Here is a 27,704-nt window from a genome sequence, read left to right on the forward strand (position 1 = left end):
GAGGCCCCTGTTTGAGCGTGGCCGTGGGGGAAGGGATAGAGCTGTGCGGCTTCATAAACAAGTAGGAGTCGGAGGCTGAGACAGTTAGGAAAGATGTCTCGCCAAAGATTGGGCGATTTGGGTCGCGCTCTGTGGCAGAAAAGCAGCAGCGCGCCTCTGTGCGCAGGCTTAAAAATCCCTGCTTTTGCTTGTGGAGGTGTTGCGTCCAGCTGCGGAGCTCCGGGCGAGCATAAATGCTGCAAACAGGGCGCGAACAGCAGCCGAGCTCCCGCAAACGTGGCAGCCAACCCGAACCCCCACTCCGGCGCTGCTGCGGGACACAGGCACCACGTAGTCGGGAAACTGAGAGGGGAGGAAGCCCTCGCGAAGTCCGGCAGGGCTTTCTCTTCCACGGCCCCTCAGATCGACCACAAAACGTACCTGTGGGCCAGATATAACGAAATGAAGCGGCTCGTTCACGGTGAGTCCGGTACTTCTTTCTTTTTATAAACGCGCTCGGTCGAAGGGGACTGACGTTGGCAGGGTTGCCAAGTTGTTGAACTTCCGAGCAGAGCGAGTTAGTTAGCTGACCAGCTCGCTCGAGTTCCCTCTTCCCCTCTTTCCCTTTGCGGTTTGTGACTCGCTGAAGATGAACCTGAAAACGTCCTCGGCCGCTGCTGCCGTCCGGGCGAGGCCGAGGTCTGGAGTGAAAAGCCTGACGTGCGTGTCATTCATTCCGCAGATTTGATTCCTCCTGGAGTTTGCAACCTCCTCAATCCCTCCACCATCTACGCCAACAACGAGGTGAACCTCGACGAGGTGGACATCTACGGCTTCGACTACGATTACACTCTGGCCCTCTACTCCAACTCTCTGAATGAGATGATCTACAACAAAGCGCGACAGTTTCTCGTGGAGCACTACAAGGTGTGGTTATGTTGATGAATACTTCATGCTGTGGAGATGTTATAACTCCTAACTGGTAAATGGGTTTATGAGCCCGTAGCTGATATAACCTCCAGTCAGTGGTGTTTCAGTCCTTGCTGACTTTGTGATCTCAGATTTTCCCTGATGAGTCCTTGTAGTACTGAGTCATGGTGTTGAACGTGTGACAGTCCTGGATAATGTGCCAATCTTTTTCCAGTATCCACAGGGTATAAGCAAATACAACTACATCCCCAACTTTGCAGCCCGGGGTCTTCACTATGACATCCAGAAGGTAGCGACATTATGACTTAAACGTAATGAGTCGTTTTTAAAGAGTGATTTTTCTCATCTACCTGTGTGGGAAGTAATCAAAATGCTGTTGTGAAATGATGAGTGATGAGACTTGCTTCTCCGATAGGGACTTCTGATGAAAATAGATGCCTTCCATTACATTCAGATGGGAACAGTATACAGGTAAGATATCCTGAACGTACTCCGTGTTGGACGCTGTCTCAGTACGTCGTCGTAAGGCACTGTGTGTAATGAAACGAGGGACGTAGATTTATTCACCTAATTAGATTGGAATCGATTGCATCGATTGGAATCTCTGCCATTTCAACTGCATCTGCCTTCTATCAGCAATAGCATTAAACTGCTTTTGCTTTCACCTCAAAATGGTTTGAATCATAACTGAGTCTTTTCAAATGACATTTCCTGAATGAATACTATTCTGGTATAAATAATCTGCCATCATCTTCGTGTAGCCAGACTTCGTGCATGCTGTTTGCTCGAGCTAACCTTGACCTAAGTGAAATCTAGAGGATATTTTTAAAGTGCTCTTGAAACGTGAAGCCAAAAATGGTTCCGACAGAGCTCAGCGCTTAATTGAGTTGTTCCGAATAAAATTTATACCTAAATTATAAATAATCACACAAACAGTTTTCCCATCAATTGGGATTAAGATGAAGGTTCAGACCCCTAATCGAGTCGTTTTCTCCAAAGGGGTCTGAAGCCTGTTCCAGACGAGGAGGTCATGCAGTTGTATAGAGGTTCCAACCACGTCCCTCTCCACCAAGTCAGCGGCTTCTACGGCAAGGTTACTGTTCCTTCTTGTTTCTTATCTGTGAAGAAATGTGTTCCCCAGATAATATTGTGTGTTTCATGAGGTAACGCGTTTACGTGGATTTATTTACATGCTGCTCCATTATTGAAACGTTTCCGGAGACGAAGTGGCGCCGCCCTGCGTGCAGTTTCCTTTTATAGTTTGCTTTTTGGTCTGTTCACGTGAAAAGGTTTAAAGATAGTGTTTCTCTGGTACTTCGTTGGTTTGATTACTACACTCCAGTCATTTATTGGACCTGATATATTTTCTTTACGTCCAGGCTTTGGAGCTATGTATGCACTGTTCATTTTAGTAGGTCAGGTAAATTGCACGTAAACTGTTGGACTGGATAAATTGTGGTGCCTGTGTTTGCTTAAGGAGATTGTTCCACGCACACTTATCACAGTTTTTACAGGAATTAGAATCAGCAGTACTTTCCACTCTTATTAAAGAGGTCAGACAGGCTTTGCTCATTTAGAGTACAGTGTAATGGAATCTTTTTTTTTTGTTTGTTTGTTTTACGTGTGTTTTATCCTTCAGGGTCCAAAGATGAAGCAGTTCATGGATGTGTTCTCCCTCCCAGAGATGACTCTCTTGGCTGCTGCTAATGACTACTTCATCTCCAATGACATAGAATATGACCCTGTGCATCTCTACAAAGATGTGTCTGTAAGTGTACAGTCAGTACAAGGCATTACACTTCAAACAGTGAATGTTAACATCACAAATATTGGGGTAAATGCTATTCTTAAGCAGTAGAACATGAAAGGAGTTATCGTGAACATCATCACGTTTGTGATTTGGTCGCAGGAATGAGCTGAAGGCGAGTTTGGTAGGTTATCAGAGGTGATGTTGCTTGTGATGACGCAAAATTGAGTGTTCGATTGCTTTTATACAATGTGTTGGGTTTTTTTTTACCCCCCAAATGAAGAAATCAAATGCTGTATCAAATGTAGTTTAATTGCAAATACCCTTTTACAGCCAGCCCAACTGATATTTAGTAATTAGTAGTGGTTGGCTTCAAACGGTGTGCAGTGGAATGAAGGGGGGGGGGCATTTTCATAAATAATAGCACAGATGAAACTCATTTCAAGCAATCAGATTTGAGTTTCCATAACGGACTGTAGTATAATCAGCAGAATAGGTCTTAAAAACGTCTTGCTTGCACTATTCATTGCACACAGACATGTTTCAGTCAAGGAATTCTTTCATCTCTGCAACAAGTACTGCAAATTTGTCAATGAAAACTCCTCAATTAAACCTCATTGGTTTCTCCTGAATAGAGTTAGCCAGCAGTTTGTTTTTATTATTACTATTCAGACAAGTTCCCACTGGTCCTGAATTGGGTTCCAGGGTGACTTTGTTTTAACGCTCAGTCTGCTCAGTCTGCTTGAGCTGGATGAAGTCTTTTCTTTATGCTTTATCCCTCCCTCTCCTCACTGACAGATCTGCCTGCACTCCCCCTGAACAACAGTGGGTAGAAAAAACAGTCTGGCAGAGCAGAACTGAGCTGACTGTCCTCACACTCTTTGTTCGTTGCTGCCGACAAGTCAGTTCATCAAGCAGTAATCTAAACACCAGACGGCTCAACTGGAAAACGTTTGCATTTTAACGCGTTCATCGTGTTTTCAAGGCCAGTTGACTTTGAAAGGGACTGTTTGAGGTTTGTTCTAGAACATACTGTACTGTCCACGCCTAGAGGCACGCGAAAAGCGAAGAAAAATCTGGCAGTGTGTCAAAGGCAGATCTGAAGTGGTCCTCAGTTTTCAAATCAAATTCACAGACCTGTGTGCAGAGAAGGAGAAAGAACTGTAGTGGTGTTGGTTTCGTGTAGTTGTTTTTTTCCCATTTATTTATTTATTTATTTATTTGTTTGTTTATTTATTTATTTATTTATTTATTTATTAATTAATCAATCAATCATTCTTTTTTAACTGGAGCTGTGAAACTGATGATGAAGGTATGAGGGTGTTGAGGGCTCTGGATACATGATTTTGTATTTGCAACCAGGCATGTTAATGACATCATGCTGTTGGTCTGATGTGTTGAATATGTTTCCACAGGACGCTATTGCCATGGTACACATCAAGGGGTACATGTACAAGTGGATAATGCAAGACCTGGGTAAGAATTCAGCCTGTTTATTCCACAGCATTACTGATGTCTGTGCATTTAGACCCTACATTAAACTCGGTCATCTACATCTGCAGCAATAGGAACTCCTAAAAAGAGCGAAGTAAAAACAAACTGTGGCTTAGACAAGCCCGAACCCTGAGCCGCACTCAGCTTTTCCCCACTGAAACCAGTGTAATTAAGGTCAGCTGAAATGGAGCGGTTTCCCGTTTCACTTATATAAACATATGTAACTTTTATAAATATACCATTTGCAAATGCTGTAGGGAACTAAACATCCTGAGAACAAACGACAACATACCATTTGCTATAAGTCCTTTTTTCCGATCAAGGTTTTTTTTCCTGCCTTTTTTTTAAATTCCTGTTTTAAAGTGACAGCTGTATATTTTGTGAATATTTCATAATGAATGGACCAATAGAAATGCCGTAAATAGCTTATGTAAGTTATGTTAATAGATAAATGGAATATTTGTTGGTTGTTTGTTTATAAAGTGAGTGTTTTAGAGAGATGAGCTTTTCTTAAGACGGCAACAGTAAAGTTATATGCATTTGTATGCAAAAGTGTGAGTGCTTCTGATCAAATTGCATTTTGTTGATGTAATGTGGCCTCGCAAAAATAATGGCATATTTTTTTACAGATAGTTTTAACTTGTCACGTAGAACATCAGTAAAACATAATAAACGTACTTTGGCCAGTAACGTGTATTTTTGCATGTGACTATATCAGTACAAGAGAAAAATGAGTCCGTGATTTTATGTGGAGGCTTTGGTTCAGCTTTGTGTGACCACGTTACAGTGTGCAGTGAAAAGTGGCTTGGTTTTCTGCGCAAATCTGGAGTTATGCAATGCAGTCTCTGGAGAGGGAATTGGCTTACTAAGCATGTCCTTCCGTTTACAAAGCACCCAAAGTTTTTCTTATCTTCTCAAGTTAACATTTACCAACATATACATCCCCGCAGACAGGCAAGGATGTTTGGCAATTGAAACATCCCTATGGAATGCCTATTTCTTGCACAGTGTAACTGACATGTGTGGCTGAAATGGTTTCATTTCCCTCTTTTCCTCTCCTGTCTCTCCCCAGAGAAATACATCCTCAGAGGAGATGAAACCTATGCAGTGCTGCATCGGCTGGCCAGCCATGGAAAGAAACTCTTCCTTATTACCAACAGTCCCTTCAGCTTTGTGTGAGTTTTTTCTTTTTTTCTTCTTCTTCTTCTTCTTTCTGTGTTTTGGGTGTGATGCAGCAAGTGCTGACGTGTTGGAGCTTTTTCAAGCATTAGCCAGCAGCAAGGCCATGAGTGCCCATGCAAAGAAACAATTTACTAAAAATGTATTTAATATATGCTAATAATATATAGCCGGATGCCATTTTTATGGGGTTGGTTTCGTTCTTTCTGATGCTTATGCTTATTTTGCTTATTGAACCTTTCCAGGGACAAAGGCATGAAGTACATGGTAGGAAAAGACTGGAGGGACTTCTTCGACGTAGTCATCGTACAAGCCGACAAGCCACATTTTTTTAACGACTGTGTGAAGTAAGTCTCTCTGCTTCTTTCCTGTCACCGTTTCTAGACTATTCCACAATAATTCAGGGCCATGTGCTCTCTGACTCTGACTCTGGGTTGAGAGATTTCAAGTTAGACGCTTCACAGACTGGCATTGTTAGCATTTCTTGTAACATTACTAACTGTGTTGCTCTCTATCTGTAAGGCCTTTCAGACGATTGGATAGTAATGGAGACCTCCAGTGGGACAAGATCAAGAGTTTGGACAAAGGGCAGATCTACAAGCAGGTAATTATATCGTGGAAGTGTTCTGCTGCGACTTGTTTTAATGCATGTGCGTTTTGTGCCAGTTAGTGAGTTGTCAGCAGCTGTTGACTCAAGCTATTGTTCATCACAAGCTGAATGTTGCCTAATTCGTGGCAATCCACAGCACGTTTAGCTGCAGTGATTTGTCCACTGACCATCATACGTCATTTAGTTTGAGTCATGCGTGACTGTAGCTGAAATCTGGTATTGTTCACGGCACGAGAAATGTTGTAAAGACATTTGTTAATGAATTATTTATTTATTGGGAGTCTGTACTTGAACATCTTATTAGAGAGTGGTTGTTTGCTTTTAGACTTATTTATTAGGGAAAGATTATATGGTGTATGGAGTTTTCCCAGTATTGATCCTCAGTGCATTGCTGACTAATGCCCATGACTTGGATTTTCCATTGTGGAGAAGAGAAAGTGACAAGTGAAGGCAACTTCCAGCATAACAAAAAAAAAAGCCCATTAAACTCATTTCAGCCGAGTCCATTGTGCACAAATTCCTTGACCTGAAGTGAATGACCTTAAGGGGCCTGTTGATGTCACACTGCAGCCCACTGATGTTTTTTGAAGTGCAAATGGGTTCTCTTTGCTCCCCATGGAGAGTCTTTGCTTTGTTGTTGTGAATTTGCTACGTCATCCAACAATTCTTCAGGCACCGTAGAGACTGGACAATCTGGAACGTTCACAGGCTTTAACCTTTATTAATCAAATGCACATTAGGGGGCTTTTGTTCATATTTTTACAAGTTTAGATCCACTTGTCCTGTTAAATGACTTATTGAGGACTGCCTCCAAATTCTTTTCTGGGTGGGGGTTACCAGACTGACTAGAAAATAGCCCCCAGCACTCTTTGAACAGCAAGCTTTTATTGCTTGTGTAGTCACAGCCAGTTTTGTTGCTTTGTCGTCAGCAGCAAAGATCTGGCAAACCAATTACAGCTCCAAAAACCTGATCGAGTACTGCCGTCAGTATTCCTCTGTTCAACATTGGCTCTAATGTAGACTCTACATTAGCAGTCCAGAGCATGAAGCACTTAAGAGCTGTTGTCCTTTTTTTTCTCTCATTTCAGGGAAACCTTGTTGACTTTCTGAAGCTAACAGGCTGGCGAGGATCCAAGGTGCTCTATTTTGGGGACCATCTTTACAGCGACTTGGCTGTGAGTCATCCTTATATTTGTCTTTGTCTGTGCCATGACAACAAGAGAACCTGGTCCTCAACATCCTGTGACGCAGTGAAAGTGTATTTCCCTTTATCATCATTGTGTCTGCGATTTCTTTGATGCTCCAAAGGTTCCTTTTAGGCTAAGGGCATACTTACCCAGCATACTCCTAAAAACTATTATAGAATGTTCTCTCTCATTCAGTTCATTTAGTATTAGGTCTTATACTGGAGCACCACAAAGCCAGCTGCCAGCAGTAGAAAGTTGCTGTTTGCTGGAGAATGTTGGGTCAGTGTACTCTGGAGATTACTTGAAGCAAGAAGCCTTTAGACCCAGTGCATCTGAGTGATTTTACCACATTATCACAAAAGGGGTGGACAGCCAAAACCCCTTTACCTGTTAAAATCACTGTAATGCGCCCCTTTGACCCCTATTAATATAATAATATAGATAGATATAGATATATAGATAGATATGAGTGTATGTATATATTTTTTTATCACAATAAACCATTTTTTTGCCAAGCAGTGTAGTTCATTGACAGTAGACTGTGGTTGCTAAGTAACATTACATGTGTAGTAATAAAAAAAATTAATACAGAATTATATTGATGTGTACAATCTTTTAATAATTACATTTTCAACCATAAATTTAGAACAATGAAGCTCACTGTATACAAGAAATGACAAAGGAATGTAATAAAATCGAACTACATGCCGAACAAGTGAGTGTACTTGGAAAGAGTTCGGTGAACATCTCAGCACTGCTGGAAGCCCACTCTGCAAATGTAGTCAGGAAGAGGTCCTAAAACAAAAACAACACGGGGATAAGCACCAATCACAAGCGGGAAGTCTCGAAACAAACAAGCCCTGATTGCTGGGATAGGCTCCACCCCCCACCCCCACCCTGAGGGAGAAGCGGCTTAGAAAGTGTGCGTGTGCTAAACAGTCTTTCTAATAGTAACTGAGATATATTTTTACAGGATTTGATGCTACGTCACGGCTGGAGGACAGGGGCGATTGTCCCTGAGCTGGAGGTGGAGACGAAGGTGGTGAACACGGAGCAGTATGCTCAGAGTCTTACCTGGCTGCAGGCTCTCACTGGCCTTCTGGAGCGCATGCAGGTACATGCTGCACCAAGTCAAACGTAACATTCTCAGTAATAGATATGACGCACAACTCGGATGTGTTACTAGATTTTACTCTTCATGTTCTGTTAGTGAAATCTGCTGCCGTGTTCGTTTGTGAGGTTTACTCAGCAGTGCTGGTCGAACGGCAGCTTGAAATAAATTCACTGTGCTGTTTTGCCGTTAAAGAGATGGGACATGCAGTCCTGGCTGAACTCCATACGCTTCATATTGATCTCAATTGGCAATTCTGTTTTCTGACACAGGAGCTATTTAAAGCCCCTTCTGTTTTAGACTTGCCATGGCAATGATGAGGTCCCTCCCACCTATCCAGAATTTCACTGCTATCAGTCCTGTGAATTATAGTGAATAATGTCTTTATATTCCCGTCTCAGATGTATCGAGATGCTGAATCCAAAAAAGTGCTTCAGGACTGGCTGAAAGAGAGAGAAGAGCTTCGGTGAGTGGACTAACACATGCGCAAAAGAAGGAAAACGTGCTGTGCGATTATCAAAGTCATTCCATCAGTATGTTTGTCTGTGCGTGTAGGACAAAGTTTATTAAGTGAGGAGGAAGCCAGATGGCATGTGATTCAGAAGAAGCAGTGAACAGACTGTGAATCATAGTATGATGAATTTTCTTAGCATCACAGCCGCTCTTTAAAAAAATATAATAAATAAAATAAAAATAATTAACTAAATTTGTTTATTCATATCAATTTTTCTGTTTCAAATGTCTTGACATTATTGATTCAGCGCTTTCTCCCTTGTATTTTTGCATAATAAAGCCTCTGTGTGTGAAAACAGAATAGCCATTAATGACACATGACACCCCCCCCCCTTTATTTTCACTTTCCACAGAGCTGTCACCAAGAATCTGTTCAATCCCCAGTTTGGAAGCATCTTTCGTACGTGCCACAACCCCACTTACTTCTCTCGTCGCCTTTGCCGGTTCTCTGACCTCTACATGGCGTCTATCAGCTGCCTGCTGAACTATGACCTCTCGTACACTTTCTACCCCCGGCGGACGCCCCTGCAGCACGAGGCCCCGCTCTGGATGGACCAGCTCTGTACCGGCTGCATGAAGACGCCTTTCCTGGAGGAGATGGCCCACATTCGCTAAACCTGACTGCTTCAGTCGCTGTTGCATACCGCACAAATTTGAACTGAGATTATAAATCTCACAGACGTTCTGAGAGCATCTCATGAAATCTGCATGTGTGCAGGAAACAAAACAAAAAAAATGCTCACACAAATGATTTCTGCCCCTCCTTGCATTTTAGGCTGACCTGTAGTTAGTGGTGAAGTGCTCATGTAGTTGGACGAGGTGATGGGGCTTTTGTAATCCAAGATACTATGCTGGACATATAACTGCGCCACCTTTTGGAACTTCTGTTACATTGCATCCTTAGTGTTTACAAGCCTTTCACAGGATGGATGGTTAAATTGGTTGAAGGAACTGAAACCTGCAGTTGAAGAAAGCTGCGAGTGTTTTGCTCTTGATACAGTCGCATCGTTCTTTAACCTGCAACGCTATATGCAGTGGTAGCATTTGGCAATGACTGTTTACCTGTTTTATGATTGGAACGTACCAATTGGAACAGTTGTAATAAACGTGTCTGTTACGACAGCATGATGAACATTACTGGGGGTAAAGTTTAGTAAAGAGGAGTGGACTGAGAAAGTGTTAAGCTAACAGAGTGGAATTAATTCTGTAATCTCTTTTATAGTATATGAAGTCGTACGTTATGGTGATTTTTATTTTTATTTTCCTCTCGCCAAAAGGAGCAAAACGTTTGCTGAACGCGGCCCTGAAAAGTCTCAACATGGATCTTTTTGCATTTTGGTAATATTTGCAAGGCCTAACTATTGGTTGGTAAAACTAAAATAAATGGAAAAACAAAACATCGTGTTGTGTCTTTTGTTCCGCGGTGGTCTGTTCAGAGCGGTTCACCTAAACTGGCGATTATAACACGCAGTGTGCGCTGTTATTTAACAGCTCATAGGCGGTTGTCTCTGGAAATGTAGCACATAATACAGATGTTTTAAACTCGTAAACCTGAATAAAATACACAGGCATACAGAAACAGGCTGTACACACCCGTCCACATGAACTAGTGCTGTTCCGACGAGACTCCGTGCAGCCCCGCGGTAGCTCGCCGTGATCGTATAGTGGTTAGTACTCTGCGTTGTGGCCGCAGCAACCCCGGTTCGAATCCGGGTCACGGCAAAACGTCTCAGCGGTGGAAAACGTTTTAAAACGTTTTAAACGCTATTAAAACTATTTTCAGTAATACCGTGACTTTATTTTCTGCAATATTCATACAAACAAAGCTGCTTCTGCGTTGTATATCGGGAATCTGGTCTCAAGTATGCCACTGCAGAGATGTAACTCGGTGGTGCACCCAAGTAAACTTCTGACCTAACGTTATTTGGTACTTCTCCGAAATGGTAATTGCACTTTTGATACTTGTAATTTTCCAATTACGTGACAAAAGTACCAACTGTCTCCTGTCAGCTCTTCATAATTGAGTTGCTTTCCTGCGTTTAAATTCCTTCTGTTCTGTTGCAGGCCGCATCCGTACTGCTTAGCTTTGACTTCGACTTCAGATTTATTGATTTATTTTAGACAGCAGAGTATATCAAAAAGAGAAGTATATCAAACAGAGTATATCAAAAAGAGAAGAATATTTCATCACAGGCTTAAGTTTCTGCTTCGTTAATGCTGGGTGTATGTAAGAAATGAACGGGGTGTTCGTTTTACAGCATGTTTAATTTCCTCCTCTCCTATCTCTCTGAGCACTCTTCCAATATGAACGTAATGGAAATTCATCCCAAAAAAAAAATCATCTTTATTTTATTATTTTCAACTTGCAGCTCCAATGACGTAATGGACACATGATGTCATGTCCTGCCATGGCCCGTGTTGACGCCAGGCTCTTTTCATGAAGGCAAATAAAGACCAAATATACAGAAACGTAACGTCCATGCGATTTTTTAAAACACAGGTCTGAGCAATAATATTTTTTGGCGTTCTTATAATGCATGCTGTATAAATATCTGGATACTTGGCGATTTCGTGTCATTTAGAAAACGTTTTTTCCCCTCTTTAATGCAATACAGCATGTGAAGTTATTCAGTGATGTTTTTCTTGCATCAGCTTTTATTTTGAAATATACTAACAGCAACCTGGTCGTTGGGCTTCGGTCTTTGGCGTTTTTTTTTCTGTCAAAGCTGCAGTGAAGAGGGGAGACGTGTGCGGTCAAAACTGCTGTTTGGTCACATTTTCAGTCGATTTTGTGGATGAAGGTAAAGGATTCCTGAGCGAGGTCTTCACAGTGGACTACCCACCATGTCGGCCGAGGAGGAGAGGGGGGTAGTTCGTGTCAAAGTCAAGGTGAGATATTGTGGGGGAGCAGCAGCAGCAGCGGTGCGGTGGGGCGCCTGGAGAGCCCGGAGAGCCCAGAGCCCGGAGCCCGGAGCCCGGAGCCGAACAATAACAGAGCGGCGGCTAACAGCTAGCTACCGTTAACTACCACAGTAACAGCGCACAGCTGAGACATGAACTGTGTAAAGCGAGTTGTCACCTGTCCGCAAATACTGAGACACATCCCCAACTTGTGTCCGCATAGGCGAAGATTTAATTAACGGTACAATCTAAATGTTCTGCTAACACTGCGAGGAAATAAATAATAAAAAAACAACGCCGGTAATTCCGACACATCTGTGTGTGAGGCTCTGTTAGCCCTTAGCTAACGGTAGCTAAGCCATTTAGCCACAGCGTTTGGCGGAATATTGTCCTGAACGCGGCTGTTGTTGTTGTTTATGATCAACTCTCCACAGTTTGATATTAATTTGTGTTCTAAGTCTTAGTCGCTCTGACATTTGAAGTGTCGTTTGTGGCTTTGTTTAATGGCCGTTTGATACGGTTAGCTCCGTTTGTTATTAACATCTGGTCGACCTCTGTTAGTGAGTCACCCGCTCCGTTCGGCTCCGTTCGGCTCAGTCAGTCTCCGCGTCGCTGGGCTCGTTAAACAGGGGCAGGAGGAACTGGCTGTAACTCTGGCGCGGGCTGCTTTGACGAAAATCTCGTGTAATCGTCACCTAATCAGCTTGTTTTTTCGACTGAGGTCTTTTCTGTCAGCTTTCAGTGGGAAAAGTCACGAAAGCAAAAGACCTGTTTTTAACTGCACTACTTATGAAGGTTTGATTACTGTTCAGTCGTTTGAGATGATCGTGCAGCGTCGCCTATACACGCACGAAGATACACGAAGATACACGAGGATACACGAGGATACACGAGGATAGCCAGCTTAAAAACATTCCATACAACTGTTGTTCTTGAAGATGGGCATATTTAACATTATGAAGGGACGTGTGCATCTCTAAAAAGGGGAACAACCTCTTACGCTTCTCTATAATGTGCTTTTAGTGAAGTAATAAAACCCAGAACACCACCAAGGGCCTGCAAGGTTTTCTTGGGACAGTCTGATAATAAAATGAATTAGCCAGTCAGGTCGTGCCATGCCACCACTACAATCATTTAAACTTGTGCTGGATGCCATCATGGAGTTTGTAATAGTAAGTTAACATTGTGCTATAGCTCGAACAACCATTTTTGGCCGCTGTAGACTAGACCCGAACACTTGAAGTATGCAAAAGACATTTGGGATGTCTTTTAGAAACTTCAAATGAATGTACAACAGAACTGCCGCCCCTGTTTTACAGTTCTGACATCTCCCTGAAACCTGAGAGTATTCATGACTCCAGAGTCGCCGTGGAAAGATACTTCCAGAAGCATGTCATGTGGCTTTGGTGAAATGAGGGATTCATTCCCCCTTTATGCAGGCAACAGATATGATTATCCATCACATTTGGAGATTACAGTGAACTTGTGGGCATTTTTGTGATTGGTAGGCAGTCCCACACACTGTAAATCAAAATATGATTCTTCTTTATATTGTTAGTAAATCTAATGAGGAAGTGACAGTAAAATCAACCAATCTTATTGGCTGTCTTGCTCCTGAGGTCCTAAACAAAGGGAGAGTGAGTTTGTTTTCAACTAAAATCGTAACAGTGGAATAAGAGTACTACAATACTTACAAACATTAAATGCATGAAGCACGATAATTCTATTAGATAAAAAAATAAACAAAAAGTACATGTTTCATTAGCCTCATAGCTCCAGTGCAAAACTGAGTAAGCAATCTTTATACACCAAACATGTCTTGGCAGAAGGAAAACTGCATTAAGTGTTTTTTTCTTTAGAAGCACGCTTTTAATTTTGTGACTTGTTCTGCATCTTCACCCATGGGCTTTATGCGCATGGGTGTGTGCAGAAAAAAAACATAAACCTTTTATTTGTGTTTAATTTTTTTAGTTTTGTTTTTTTTTTTTTTTGTTTGTATTGCAGAATAGGTGGTTTTACGTTCCTGCCAAAACCTGAACAACATATTTTCAAAAGGATCAATATGCAAGTAGTCACTGGTGTAGGTATTTTTACACACAAGTATTTGGAAATAGTGGAGCCTCACGCTATTTTAATGTGCTGAATGACAAGCGTAGTACTTTTTAGCGGTCGTCGCGTAATGTTAAACATGACAATTTCACATTTACATCTTGGTGGAAGATGTTGTGGCGTATCCCATATGTATGTTCATATGACTGATGCTCAGAACGTCTGTGTCGGAGGTCTTACATTGTTTTCCACGATTGGTTGGTCTTTTGCAGGTTTTAGTTATCAGGCAGGAGCACAACTAATTCTATTTTATTAGTCTAGAAACATGTGATCAAGTCTGCTTCAACTTTGGTTGGAATGAAAACCTGCAGCCGCACCAGCTCTTTGTAGATGCAGTTAGAGAGGTCTAGTCTATGTGTGGTGACACAATGTGACTATAAGTCATTGGTAAGAATGAATTAATCTGAAAGAATCATTTACCTGCTCTGAACCACACAGGTGTCTGTTTATTTTCAGTCGATTGTCTAATGTTCCAGGTCTAAGCTCAGTCAGCAGATAGATGGACCTGTAAATCGTTCTCTTGCCTCTTCTTGTTTTTGTACAGAAATGTGAAGGAATACTGCCAGTGGAGTTTCGCTCCTTTGCAGTTGATCCCCAGATAACGTCACTGGAGGTGTTGCAGCACATCCTCATACGAGCCTTTGAGCTCCATGGGTGAGTGAATACCTAATGATGGATGTATGGACAAGTAGCCCAGTGTGTCTAGTCAGTATGGTCCTATACAGTTTGCAAACGTTTGAGCACCGCGGTTAAATTTCTTGTTTTGCTGTCCTTTGTATACTGTGTAGTTGTCTTTGCTTAAGATACCACATAGAGGAGACGCAAGGACAACTAAGCTAATTATTAGCCTTCTGTGAACTCAACAGCTGAGTATACTTTGAGGCACAGGTGTTCAGTTTGTGGGAGTTTGGAGAGTCAAGCTAATAATATGTAAATTTGTCTTAAACAGCTTTGATTTAGACTTTTATAAGATGGTTTACGCTTTAGTCTTAAAGTTGAAGCATGTTCTTCTTTCATGTGCAGTTGATTCCATTTATAAACATGCAAAGTTTGCTTATTCAACATTGAAAAAATACTATTTTTCTGTTTTCCAGAAGGCGTAATTTTGGTATTAGTTATTTATCCCGTGATCGTGGAGGTGTGGAGGTCTACCTCTCTCTCCTGTCTGACTGGGACTTAGACGCAGCATTTGTCAGCGCAGCTAAGCCTTACCTCCAACTTAAGATGGACATCAAGCCCTCAGAAGACAGTGAGTAAATTCTTTCTGTTCACCATCACAAGGGCAGAGGTAAGGGTATCAGAACTCGGCACTGGTAGTTGGTTTACGCTTGAAACTTGGCAGACTCTTAGAAGAATGGAGATGTGGTAGATGCTAGGGTTGAGTGCTATAATGGCAGTATATCATATCATATCACAGTATTTTACAATGATGGGATTTCAAAATTCTGACAATCTTTTATTCCACGTCTGAATGATTAAATAGACACATTACAACCATTTTTATTTTAGAGGGGCTGACTGATTGGTGGTTTGGAAGCTTACAAAATCCATCCATCCATCCATCCATCCATTTTCTAAGCCGCTTCTCCGTCAGGGTCGCGAGGGGGTGCTGGAGCCTATCCCACCGTCTTCGGGCGGAAGGCAGGATACACCCTGGACAGGTTGCCAGTCCATCGCAGGGCAGACAGACAGACACAGACAGTCACTCACACCCAGGGGCAATTTAGCTTCTCCAATTGGCCTGACTGCATTGTCTTTTGGACTGTGGGAAGAAACCGGAGAACCCGGAGGAAACCCATGCAGACACGGGGAGAACATGCAAATCGAACCCAGGCCCTCCTGCTTACAAAATCAGCCAAGAAAAATAGAAAAATTAAGCATGATAGCAGCTCAGCAATGGCTTAGAGCTATCAAAGTCATTGGTGAAATCTGATAGAATAAATAGCTTGTAGCGTTTGGGTCAAATAACATGTTTTTGCAGGTTGTTTTGGCTACTGAGCTTATGTCCACAACAAGGGGGAGATTTTTCCATAAGCTGATTGACTCTTTTTGTTGTAAGGCAGGACTTTTACTGTAAATGAACGTCATGTTGAGTGTTATGAGCTTTTTCCATTAACTAACTTCCCTAAAACTATGCTGACCACAGGACACATCTAACTTCAGCTTACACTCCAACGCCAGTCAGTTGACTCTGTGCTCTCGGATATCCTCTAAACAGGCATCATTTTAGTATCAGTTAGCTGCAGCCAAGCCTGTGCTGTGACATGTGGCACATCTAGCCTGTGAGGGGTATCGTTTGGGTCCATAGCCTGCTCACTAAATTAATGTTAAGCTGCAGATCCAGATGCCACAAAATAGGTTTGATTGGGCCTTTCTGTCCCTTCAGCATCAGTTGCTTGACTTCCCTACCTCAGATCTGAATCTTTGTCTCCTAAATGTGTGTGTCTGCTTTTTTTAGTAAGAACCGAACATGTTTTGTAGCAAAGGGAGCTGTTGTCATGTTAGTTAAGCTCATGATAACAGGCTCCTCTCTCCTAGTTAACTGCACTGTTTAACATTCAGCAGTTGGTAGATTACTTGCCAGTTATTTAATGGTAGCTTGATGCATTCACTTATCTGTTGACCATGTAATCGAAACTGTTAGATTGTTTTCGGTTTACAGTTAATACAGGAGGCAACCGCACAAAATGTCAGATGTTTTTGTCAGTTGATGCTTTTACGCATCTTTCATTAAAAAGAGATTTTAAAGGGGCTCCCAGTTGTTGTAGCTGTTAAATTTTGCCTTCTTGTCCTGAGATCACAAGTTGGACTTTGATTGTTTTCCTCTTGCTCTAATAATGCTATTATGTTGCTATGATTACTTTTGTTACTAGTGGTAATAGTGATTCTAGTGATACTAGAGTTGTTACTAGTGATACTAGTGAGTTGGGCACTCCAGAGCTTGAGGTTAGGGAACTGGCCCTGTGACCGGAAGGTTGCCGGTTCGATCCCCAGTGCCGACAGTCCATGACTGAGGTGTCCTTGAGCAAGACGCCTAACTCCCAATTACTCCCTGGGCACTGTGGATAGGGCTGCCCACCGCTCCGGGCAAGTGTGCTCACTGCCCCCTAGTGTGTGTATATTCACTAGTGTGTATGTGGTGTTTCACTTCATGGATGAGTTAAATGTGGAGGTGGAATTTCCCCGTTTGTGGGATTAAAAAATTATCACATTTTATTATAATAACAATATTATTATTATTATTATTATTATTATTATTATTATCATTATTATTATTACTTATTCATCCATTGTCTTCCAGCCCTCTCCTGCTAAAGGCGTCCTCCAGTGTGTTGTGTTTTCCTTGTAAATGACGCTTTATGCCTGACATGATAAATTCACCATGACAGTAGCTGTAAATGATTTGGATTTTATCAAAAGAGTCTACAATAAAACTCACCACTTAAAACCTGTATTTGAATTTGATGACTACAGTCGTGGAGTCAGTCATAGTATTGTGTGAGCAGCTGGACTTCATGCTAGTCTGACCCTTTGAACTAAGAAAATGTGTTAATAGCATTAACATGGCATTAATTTATCATCTTAACTTGTTATTAGCACCTTTAATACCACAGGTTATATGAACATTTTGTATAGGTGGCAGTATTGGTGTAATGTCTGTTCCGAAACTAAATATTGTGATGCATATCTCGTATCGTGACAGTGTCTTCAGGTATTGTGATATGTTATTGCCATATTGTTCACCCCTGTCAGACAGTGCAGATTCTCACTGGAATATATGGCTCTCGCTTGGTCTTAGCAAAGCATCTCCCGTTCTCCCAGGTCCAGTGCTTGAGGACTGGGACATTATCAGTCCAAAGGATGTGATCGGCTCTGATCAACTACAGGGGGAGAAGAGGTCGCTGGCGTCCACTGCTCTTCCCTTCACCCAGTCACTGCTGTCCCAGGTTACTGATCCTGTCAGCCAGCTGTTTTACCAGCCAGTCTCTGCTGCGTTCAGTCAGGTTCCTCATCTCCTAATGCAATCATACCATAACCAAAAGCAGTTTCCCAAAGAAACATGCTGTGAAGGCTTAAATTGCCATGGGCTGCAACTGTGATTTTGGGAAACAGCATGATCCTCTTTAATGTTGATTAACTGCGCCATTACTTTAATGAAGATATAATTAATTGGTATTCTTAGCAAAAGCCACAGTTTAAAATATTTTTAAATACTTACCTGTCCTGTGTTTGCCCTCCTTCCTGTTACTACACTTTCTTTCTCACTCACTTTCAGATGGGTAGGACACTATCTAGGGTGCAACAGGCCTTGAGCTGGTCCTATGGTGAGGAGGTAAAGCCATTCAAACCTCCTCTTAGTGATACAGAGTTCCACAGCTACATGAACAGCCAGGGTCAACTAACACGACCAGAGGAGCTGCGACTACGCATCTATCATGGCGGGGTTGACCCATCCCTGCGCAAGGTTTGTTAGAGACGGATTGATACTGTTTACTAAAGAAAATAGCAGTTAAAAGAGGAATACTTTAACAGATGCACAACACAAATTCAGAGTTGTCCATTATTATGGTCCATCATGTAGTAGTCATTTTGTTTAATATGTTCTCTTGGCATTAGTCAGCCTACCTTTTAAATCTAGCTCCCTTTTTTCCTGACAGGTAGTGTGGCGGTACCTTTTAAATGTGTACCCAGACGGTCTGACAGGACAAGAGAGGATGGACTACATGAAGAGGAAGACAAGAGAATATGACCAGCTGAAACGTGAGTGGACAGCCAGGGTCAGCCCAGAGGATTTGGAGTTCATTAGAGGCAATGTGCTAAAGGATGTGCTCCGAACAGACCGAGCCCATCCTTATTATGCTGGTTCGGAGGACAGCCCCCATCTGACTGCCCTGACAGACCTCCTAACAACCTTTGCCATCACACATCCACAGGTATGCAGCAGTGACCGCTATCTGCTGGAATATGCTCAATTCCTAGTCCTTAGAGAGGAGTGCCATTAATTCCACACAGGAGGCCACAGCATACCGGACGTGACAAACAGACAAGAATTTAAATTTTTTTAAAATTCTTTTTAATTAAGGTGCGCAGACCTTAATTAAAAGTGACATTTTGCATTGATGAGTGCTGCCAGCACTGCTCACTGTCTCCGTGCTCAGTGACTGTCTATTGCTGTCTTAAATTAAATCCCGAACCACACCACAAAAAGCTATAGTACATGTGCCTTGAGATTCAAAATATGAACTTAAAATATAAACCGACAGATAAAAACTATCAGTCTAGTCACATCATACTTATTTTACCTTTTCGCTTAAAAAAAACAGAGGTTTTGAAAAGTTAACGACCTCGTACCAAACGTGATAACTTTTGATTTTGCTAAATCTATATGAGGACAGTATAAAATGAGTTTGAATTGATGTTTTTCACGTATTGGATTTGACGCTTTTCATAGATTCTTTCTATGACATATAGCTACATTTTGTACTGACTACTGCGTGGTGCTTCTAGTCCGGTGTGCAGTGGTCTTGAAAGAGACCCTAGACAGCTGCAATGGTCCTTCTATTGAAACTGATTAGAACTTCAAATCCAAACATAATACACAGGAGTTCAGATATCTCATGGTTCTTAAATATGAGAACATATCAGAGAGCTAATTTGCTTGTCAAAAGTCATAATTTACTGTTTGTCCTTCATTTTATCTTTCATGGCTACAGAAATTCTGTTAACAAATCATTTAATCCTTTCCCAAAGGCTTTGTTTGAAGAACAACTTTCAGCTGTGTTAGTTTAAACATTCCTTGTTTTACTCTCATAGGTGTCTTATTGTCAAGGCATGAGTGATATTGCCTCTCCAATCCTTGCTGTCATGGACAATGAAGCGCACGCCTTCATCTGCTTCTGTGGAATCATGAAGCGCCTAGAAGGCAACTTTCGCCCTGACGGGGAGCTCATGTCCATAAAGTTCCAGCACCTAAAGTTGCTTTTACAATATTCAGACCCTGAATTTTATACCTATCTGGTCTCCAAAGGTGCAGACGACCTGTTCTTTTGTTACCGTTGGCTGCTTCTTGAGCTGAAGCGGGAGTTTGCCTTTGACGATGCCCTAAGGATGCTGGAGGTGACCTGGAGTTCTTTGCCTCCAGACCCACCTGAGACTGAAGTTGAGCTTCTTGGCCCACCGCTTGAAACAGACCAGCCACTGAGTCTTGACAATGGTCGCCAAAGCTCTGACAACGACGAGCTGGAGAAAGATCACACAGAAAGGCAACGGAGACGCCACATGCTGAGGCCATCTCGGGAAGAGGCAGATGGAGGACGCAGTCTCAGTTTTGAGGTAGAGAGGAAAGAGGAGAAGGCGTCTAAGATGGAAAGTGAAGAGGAGTACAGTGTCCCGACTGTGGACAAGTGTGATGCCCCTGCACCTCCTTTTGAGAAGCAGTCCAGTTTTGGAGAGTTCAAGTACTACAGTGCCCGGAATGAGGACAGTTTTGAAATGAATGAAAACGACTCATCTGATCCCATGTTATCTCCAGCCGAGTTTCACTCCACACACTCAACGTTGCCTCTCACGGTCCGTCAGTCTACAGAGGACAGTGAGGATGACCCAGGAGAGAGGCAGCCTTTGATAAGCAGTACTGACAAACTTTCATCTCCTGAGATGGAGGAAAGAAGCTCTCCCAATGGCCAGATGGCCTCCCCTCTCCCTCCATGTCTAGCCAACTGGAAAAATGGCTCCACTCAGTCTTCTGCAACGTCTCCTTCAATGTCTAGCTGGAGAACGGCGTCTCCTGATGTCCCAGCATCAAAATCATCTTCTTCTCCCGATAAAGTGTTGGGGAGATTGGCATCCACAGCTGCTGTATCTAATGGAACTGGAGCACACTCCCCATCAACCCCCACAGGCAAGTCAGGAGTTTCCTCTCCATCGCTAGGCTACAATCGCTCCCTGCTCTCCTCCCCTGTTTTGTCCTTTGGTAAATCCCAAACTTTGCCTAAACCATTCTCCAGCAATCTTCCATCACCATGCAAACCTCCAGGTACTGGGATGAACTCGCCAAATACAGGCAAATCAGAGGCTGGTGGTGTCAAGCCCTGTTCCCTTCCGCCTCCTCAAGAGTTTGGGAAGGGAAATCCTTTCATGTTGTTCCTGTGCCTCTCCATCTTGTTGGAGCACCGTGACCACATCATTAAAAACAGCTTGGATTACAATGAGCTGGCAATGCATTTTGATCGCTTGGTTCGTCGGCACAACCTTGGACGTGTTCTTCAGCGTGCCAAGGCCTTGTTTGCTGACTATCTGCAGAGTGAGGTGTGGGACTCGGAGGAAGGGGATGAGGTCAGCTTGGACTCTCCCACCACAGCTGCAACCTCACCACACACTCCCACCAGACCCACCTTTTCCAACCTGCAGCCAGCGATGGCCACTTCCCCAAACTCTACCTACAACTTGGCCACCACAATCCCCTCCCCCACAACCCCTACTGCCCACTCTCCTTCATCCTGATTCATTCAGTGTCATCCCCAGCAGCCATCTCCCACATGCAAACAGACGCAGGTGAAAACAAAGGCGAGCAGCCGTAGCCTTCTTTAGTGCTTTTCATATGCTTTAATGTTTTTGTTTATGTGGCAAACCAAAGTTGAGCAAGCGCTTCTTTCCCTAGCCCCTCTCTTGGTGTGCGATTTTCCTCACAGTATTTTTGTTCTGTATCTTAATGCCTTTAAGATTTTTTTTCATTGTACTGTATGTAATTTACTTTATCTTGCACTTTATCTTTTGTCCCTTAGAGGGCAGGGCCAGTTTTTTTTTTGGTCACATTATGTAAATAAAAGAGAACAAGAAGAACAGCTGTAGGAACTTTTAACAGCAAAAATAATGCTGGACATACTCCAACAAAGCAACAACTATGGGCTGCTATGTGTTTAATATAAGTCTCCTTGAGTGCCCTGCTCCATTAATCCTGACTTTTGCGTTGTTTGCATTGTTTACTCAAGACCCCAATATTTTTTTTCTGAATTAGTTCTGAATTACAGGTGCTTGAGTTTGTCACTCAGAATTCAGTTTTACCAAATAATCTGATGTTTTGAGAAAAGACCAATACACACTCGGTGTAGCTCCAGTTCTAATTTGGGGTTTTCAGTTAAGAAGACTCTCTAACTGTCCAATATTTGGGATGTATAAATGATTACAATTATTGCTGCATGAGGTCAGAATCATGTATTTCTTCTTTTCGTTCTAGAGATACTGAATTGCTTGAAACTGAACCGAATTACTGACCACGTTAAGTATTTATATGATTGTTCAGCAGAACCATTGGCAAATGCCACCATTGGCATAAGTAACATAATATTCATAATACAAAACTTCTATACTGAATGTACAGATCGAATATTGTCATTAGATCTGTTTGACCCATTTTTGCCCACTCTAGACTTTGTGCAGAAGTGCCTCATTTCTTTGAACAATTCTGTTTTTATTTATTGACCCTGAAGTAGTCTCTGTTTCACCAGGGGCTTTTTTGCCATTAAATTCACGTTAATTCATCAGGTGCGTCTCTTTAACGTCTAGTAGTTTCTGAAAAACCATAATCAAAATTGATGACAGATTCATCAGGTTCCCTCATTACCAGCTGTTACGTTTACTTTCCACAGAGAACCTAATAATGTATCATCGTTTCTCACACTGGACTGGAATTCTTGACTTGTCTTAATACTAAGTGTACTTTTATGTTCTTTCCTGTTAGAAGTGCTAAAATGCATCCTGCACATGGACCAAAGGAATTCTCCTTGAAAATGCAACCATTCTGGGCCTCATGCACAATGTATGATTGTTGATTTCATTATCTTTATTTCTATATGTAGAATTCTTTACTTGAACGTAAGTTAGTCCCGTTGAGAGATTTGCTGGACGGAATGCTAGCAATACCAATATTTATACAATAAATTCACTTCAGACCGGTATCTTTTATCACATTGTTCCTATGGTATGTGAACCAATGTAAGGTGAAAAAAATAAGCAAGCGAATGGAAACTTACAGTACAATCTGGAAAAAATAAACTTTTATGTAATTAATGGTTCTGCTTGTGGTAACTAAAGTTGGGGAAGCCTACTACCTCATAATCTCAATACCTGTTAACCTCACAGAATAATACTTGAATACAAAACTGGTGTGCTCACCATTTAAACTCTAAAATTAAATTCAGTTACATTAAAACTACATTTACTGATGCCCCAAGGCAAGTTCAGTCTATTTAGAGTTTAGTAAAACTGATCAGATAGAAGGAAAAAACTACTTTGAAAGATGCAGTTTCCCCTTTAACCCAAGTGTAGTGGTTCAGTACATGTTCTGTGTCCAGAGTTTGCTTAACGTTTGTTTTGGAGCTGTGTAATGAAAGCCTATACTATACTATACATTACGCCTTATGCCGGTTAGCACTGTACACGCTACATGTCTATTCGAGCATGCATTACTGGTCAGCTACAGTAGCTTTGCAGCTCCTCTGCAGAAGTTCAGACATCAACCATGGCTTGATTACATGTTGGGGTCAATCAGGTCAATTAAATGTTCACTGCAGTTCGTTTGTTTACAGAACCAGAGCAACTGGGAGGAATACTACAAAGTGGGGGTCTTGTGTCAGAAAACTAGTTTGAGATATTTTAGTTCAGGCGAACTGATCATTACAAAAACTGCACGCGGTAGCCGCGGGAAGAAAACGCGATGTTTCCGCCCGGTTTCGAACCGGGGACCTTTCGCGTGTGAGGCGAACGTGATAACCACTACACTACGGAAACGTGTGGCGAGGAGTCCTGAACACGTGTCGTTGAACTCCGGACAGCCGCGCTGTTTTCTGCAGAGGAGGTTTGTTTTTATGGTTCGTCCTCCCGAATCACAGCGAGTAAAAACACGTCCTTAAACCAAAAGCCCAATTTTAGCGAATGAAAGAAAATAAGAGAAACTACAACTTTGCAAAATAACGAGTGTTGTGTCAATTTTTTTTCTGAATTAGAAAAGTGGAAGTACGAGTGAGCCCTGAATGTTTTAGCCTCGGCTTGATGAAGCTGAAGTTTATGATCAAGTTTATTGATGAAGCTTATTCGCCAGGTTTTTCTACGTATTTTTCCGCTCCGCCTTAAAGCACTGCAGTAGCAATATTTCGCCGGTAGAAGGCGGTATTGCTCGACTCGAATAAAAACAAGCCATGTGCAAACAATGTGAGCGATTGATTGCACGGTGGTCAGGTTTGCTGGGGAACTGGATCTGGACACTGGATCGTCTGTTGATCTCGCATCAGTTTTTTTAATGTTTTTTTTTAAATTATTAAACATTTGAAGTACAAAGTCTCGTAGAGGTACAATGAACAGTGCTTTGAAAGGAAATATGAACAGAGAAATAAAGAAACATGGGACTATAAGTAAATAATACATACATTAGTGTAAGGCAAATAAAGACACTGGAGCAAATATTTAAAACAAAAGGAATTTGGAAACATCGGAGGTTATTTTTTTTTTTAGCACATTTAGATTTGAGATATCTCAGTGAGGAGTAATAAAGTTTGAATTCAGCCAAGAAAAGATCAAAACATGGGGCAGAGTCTCTCCACGTATAACAATGAATATGATATTTAGCAAGCAAGAAAACAATGTTCACTACATCAGATGTTGTGTTGTCAAGATCATTAATATAATACAAGACATGGTTAATATTGAAATCCGGAACATTAGCTACTTTTAAAGACAGCCACTCCAAAACTTATTTGAAACGGGACAAGTGAAAAAGAGGTGTTCTGAGGATTCTACAGGACAGCATTTCTGAAATCTGGTCTTTGACGTTGCACTGTTAAGCCATGTGTTTAAAATGGCAAGAACAAAATGCCGAAACCCGGGATCGAACCAGGGACCTTTAGATCTTCAGTCTAACGCTCTCCCAACTGAGCTATTTCGGCTGTGGATCATTGCGGGGACACTGTGCGCACTTGGAGCATCAGCTGACCAGCGCTTTTCCTCTGACAGCAGTTTAGACAACATTAAATATTTGGTATAGGTTTAAATGCCTAACGTGTGCATATAATCTAATTTGGTGCTACTTAAAAAGGTCTTTCTAATAAGCGTCGTGTGTGGTTGTCTTTAGGCAGCCTTGCTGAGAAAAAGCACACCTGGGCTAGCAGTTGACCACCTGACCAAACTCGTGTACCAGTTTGACCAGCATAACCAGCATGATCTGTTTTCGTCAAACCTGGATGTCCAGCTGAGGGACCACTTTACACAGCAAGAAGCTGATAACAGACCACCAGGTCACACCATCACAAACCAGCTAATTATATTCTGATAATGCAGAAGGAGGAAGCTGATGTTCACAAGACTTTAAAAAAATCTACTAAAAAAATAAGTGTAACTCAAAGTTAGAGAGCTGGAGCTGAATCTTAACAGAAAAATGAGAAAAAATGAGAAAGACGTAAGGGTCAACTAGAGGAATTAGCATTTACTTGAGGCTGAATTCCTGCCACAGCCTCAAAAAAGCACTAATAAAAATGTCTTTTTGCCTTGTTTTTAAAAATACACTTCTTTTAATCATTGTCGACCACAGCTCCAACCTCCATGTGGTATTAAATGCTTTATTAAAAGATCTTTCCACGGTTCAGCCTGCAGTACTGTCATCCACACTTTATAAGAGCCACAGGCTCTTTGTGGGGTGAATCAGAGATTCGGATACAGATGTTAATCCTTCAAAAACATCGATTTTCAGACAGGCAGAAAATCTTTATTATCCTTTTTTATTCTGACCTGGGAGCCGTTCTTGTACCACCACTTAATGAACAGTATGTGCACCATTTGACCCGCATTACATGAAATACGTTTTACAAACCTCATGTTTTACTAATGTTTTAATAGTAAAATGTGATTTTTTGTACATCATTAGAAAGAATGTAATTTAGTCTGTTTTTTTAGATTCTTAATCTTGAAATATGAAATTGAAAAGTCATTGGCCTCATCATTTACTAAATACTAATTCACTTAAATTTAAAAAAGACAGTGAGTGAATGAGTGAAAAAGATAGTGAGTAAGAGACAGTGAATGAGTGAGTGAGTGAGTGAGCGAGTGAGTGAGTGAATGAGTGAGTGAGTGAGTGAGTGAGTGAGTGAGTAAGACAGTAAGAGACAGTGAATGAGTGAGTGAGTGAGTGAGTGAGTGAGTGAGTGAATGAGTGAGTGAGTGAGTGAGTGAGTGAGTGAGTAAGACAGTAAGAGACAGTGAATGAGTGAGTGAGTGAGTGAGTGAGTGAATGAGTGAGTGAGTGAGTGAGTGAGTGAGTGAGTAAGACAGTAAGAGACAGTGAATGAGTGAGTGAGTGAGTGAGTGAGTGAGCGAGTGAGTGAGTGAATGAGTGAGTGAGTAAGAGACAGTGAATGAGTGAATGAGTGAGTGAGTGAGTGAGTGAGTGAGTGAGCCAAGCAGAAATAAAGTGATTAGCCTACCGTTGAACTTTCCTGTTCAAAGCAGACATTTTAAGCTATACAGTGGTACAGGCTCCAATACAACCGCCCCGTCACTCTGTTACCACCCTGGCACTATAAATGTGGCACACTTTATCTTGAAATTGCCACAGTGGTTTTGTGGTTCTCCATGTGGTCATGTGGTTCTCCTGGCCTATACATACATTTATTTCATTTGAAACATCATTTCCTTTGCATTAATAGTGTAGAAATGTTAATAAAAACATGCAGCTCTGCGTGACGGAGCGGTTGGGTTGGGCTTGACGGAAAAAGCAACAGGTAAACGATGTATAAGACGTTCAGAACATACCAGCTCCTGTTTCTGGGCGCTCCACGGGCTCAAATGGTGTCCCTTACTCTTTATGATGTCATTTAAAGTAACAGATGTGTAACTGAGCACGTAGGAACGCAAGATTAGAATTAGAACTTAGAACCACTGACCAACTGTTTGCACACAGAGGAATTAGACCTATGCATTTTACCCATTCGTGCAGTGAAACATCAGGACGGCCACTGTTTAAAATAGTATAAACAACTAGAAATATGCCTTTCCTGAAGGAAATGCAGGATAGTTGCTCAGCGGATACTATGGAACTCGATACAAGGAACGAGGGATGAAAAAACGGCATATGGAAGAGTGCGGGTCAGTAAGGCGGTGGATTAGATTTTGTGGACCTGCCCTGAATGAGTACATGTACTTTGGTGGTTGTTGGGCAAAGAAGTAAAAGAGTGTGACTGGTGGCAATAATGAATGGGACTCAAAGGGAGGAGTGAGGGATGGAAAAACAACAAATAGAAGAGTGCGAGTCAGTATGGTTGTGGCTTAGAGCTTGGGGACCTGTCCTGACTGAGCACATGCATTCTGGTATCTGTCGGGCAAAGAAATAATGGAGTTTGAGTGGTGGCAAAAACGAATGTGACTCAATAGGAGGAGCGAGGGATGGAAAAATGACAAATAGAAGAGTGCGGGTAAGAATAACAGTGAATTTGAGCTTGGGGACCTGCCCTGAGGTAGTGTATGTGAAACTGTGTCGTTCGGGCATGCACAGTCGATTATCATGCAATTGTTCACCCCATTTGTTCTCAGTGTAAACTCAGCGCTACCTTAAAAGACGTTCCACCTTAAAGTGCAGTTCCACCTTAAAAATCACTATGTGTGCTGGTCCTGCTGAGAACCAGGCTAGGATCTGGTGAGACATTGAGCTCCGTGCGTGGATTGGAGGTGTTGTGTGAGAGAGGGGGCCATTGTGACGTCATGTCTGGCAGTCTGCCCACAGCCTCCCCATTCATTTTCAATGGGACAAAAATTCCCACATCTCTTCGGAATTTTTTCGGATCAAAAAGCTGTATACAAACACGCATCACACAACCGGGCCGGACACTCTGGAGTTGGAACAGCGTCGATATCTCGAAAACTGCGGGACTAGTTACGCGGCAAAGAAACGGCGGAATAATA

The 27,704-nt window shown here is 42.0% G+C and overlaps 2 protein-coding genes and 3 non-coding genes across 6 annotated transcripts; 3 read left to right on the forward strand and 2 right to left on the reverse strand.

Annotated features, from left to right (window-relative positions):
• The first annotated feature begins 9 nt into the window (after positions 1 to 9).
• nt5dc2 (5'-nucleotidase domain containing 2) lies at positions 10 to 10,147 on the forward strand. The gene is made up of 14 exons (XM_017722418.2): positions 10 to 460; positions 722 to 906; positions 1,124 to 1,198; positions 1,325 to 1,380; positions 1,909 to 2,002; positions 2,549 to 2,677; positions 4,072 to 4,132; positions 5,223 to 5,325; positions 5,575 to 5,676; positions 5,852 to 5,933; positions 7,028 to 7,114; positions 8,100 to 8,240; positions 8,639 to 8,703; positions 9,104 to 10,147. The coding sequence occupies exons 1-14, from the start codon at positions 94 to 96 to the stop codon at positions 9,363 to 9,365; spliced, it is 1,809 nt and encodes a 602-aa protein (XP_017577907.1). The 5' UTR covers positions 10 to 93; the 3' UTR covers positions 9,366 to 10,147.
• Positions 10,148 to 10,400: 253 nt separating this feature from the next.
• trnah-gug lies at positions 10,401 to 10,472 on the forward strand. The gene has a single exon. It is a non-coding gene; the product is annotated as a tRNA-His (tRNA).
• A 712-nt stretch (positions 10,473 to 11,184) lies between these two features.
• Positions 11,185 to 22,829, forward strand: tbc1d25 (TBC1 domain family, member 25). Of its 2 annotated transcripts, XM_037535913.1 has the most exons (8): positions 11,185 to 11,250; positions 11,483 to 11,639; positions 14,305 to 14,414; positions 14,855 to 15,009; positions 17,583 to 17,764; positions 18,037 to 18,225; positions 18,419 to 18,694; positions 19,575 to 22,829. In XM_037535913.1, the coding sequence occupies exons 2-8, from the start codon at positions 11,595 to 11,597 to the stop codon at positions 21,261 to 21,263; spliced, it is 2,646 nt and encodes an 881-aa protein (XP_037391810.1). In that variant the 5' UTR covers positions 11,185 to 11,250; positions 11,483 to 11,594; the 3' UTR covers positions 21,264 to 22,829. The 2 variants fall into 2 exon arrangements, with proteins under 2 accessions (XP_037391810.1, XP_017577905.1); XM_017722416.2 differs by lacking the exon at positions 11,185 to 11,250 and having other exon boundaries at positions 11,297 to 11,639; positions 17,583 to 17,707.
• Positions 22,830 to 23,476: 647 nt separating this feature from the next.
• trnav-cac lies at positions 23,477 to 23,549 on the reverse strand. The gene has a single exon. It is a non-coding gene; the product is annotated as a tRNA-Val (tRNA).
• Positions 23,550 to 24,627: 1,078 nt separating this feature from the next.
• On the reverse strand, positions 24,628 to 24,700 carry trnaf-gaa. The gene has a single exon. It is a non-coding gene; the product is annotated as a tRNA-Phe (tRNA).
• Between the last annotated feature and the right edge of the window lie 3,004 nt (positions 24,701 to 27,704).

This window comes from Pygocentrus nattereri, chromosome 28, assembly GCF_015220715.1.
Source record: "Pygocentrus nattereri isolate fPygNat1 chromosome 28, fPygNat1.pri, whole genome shotgun sequence".
NCBI classification, from domain to species: Eukaryota; Metazoa; Chordata; class Actinopteri; order Characiformes; family Serrasalmidae; genus Pygocentrus; species Pygocentrus nattereri.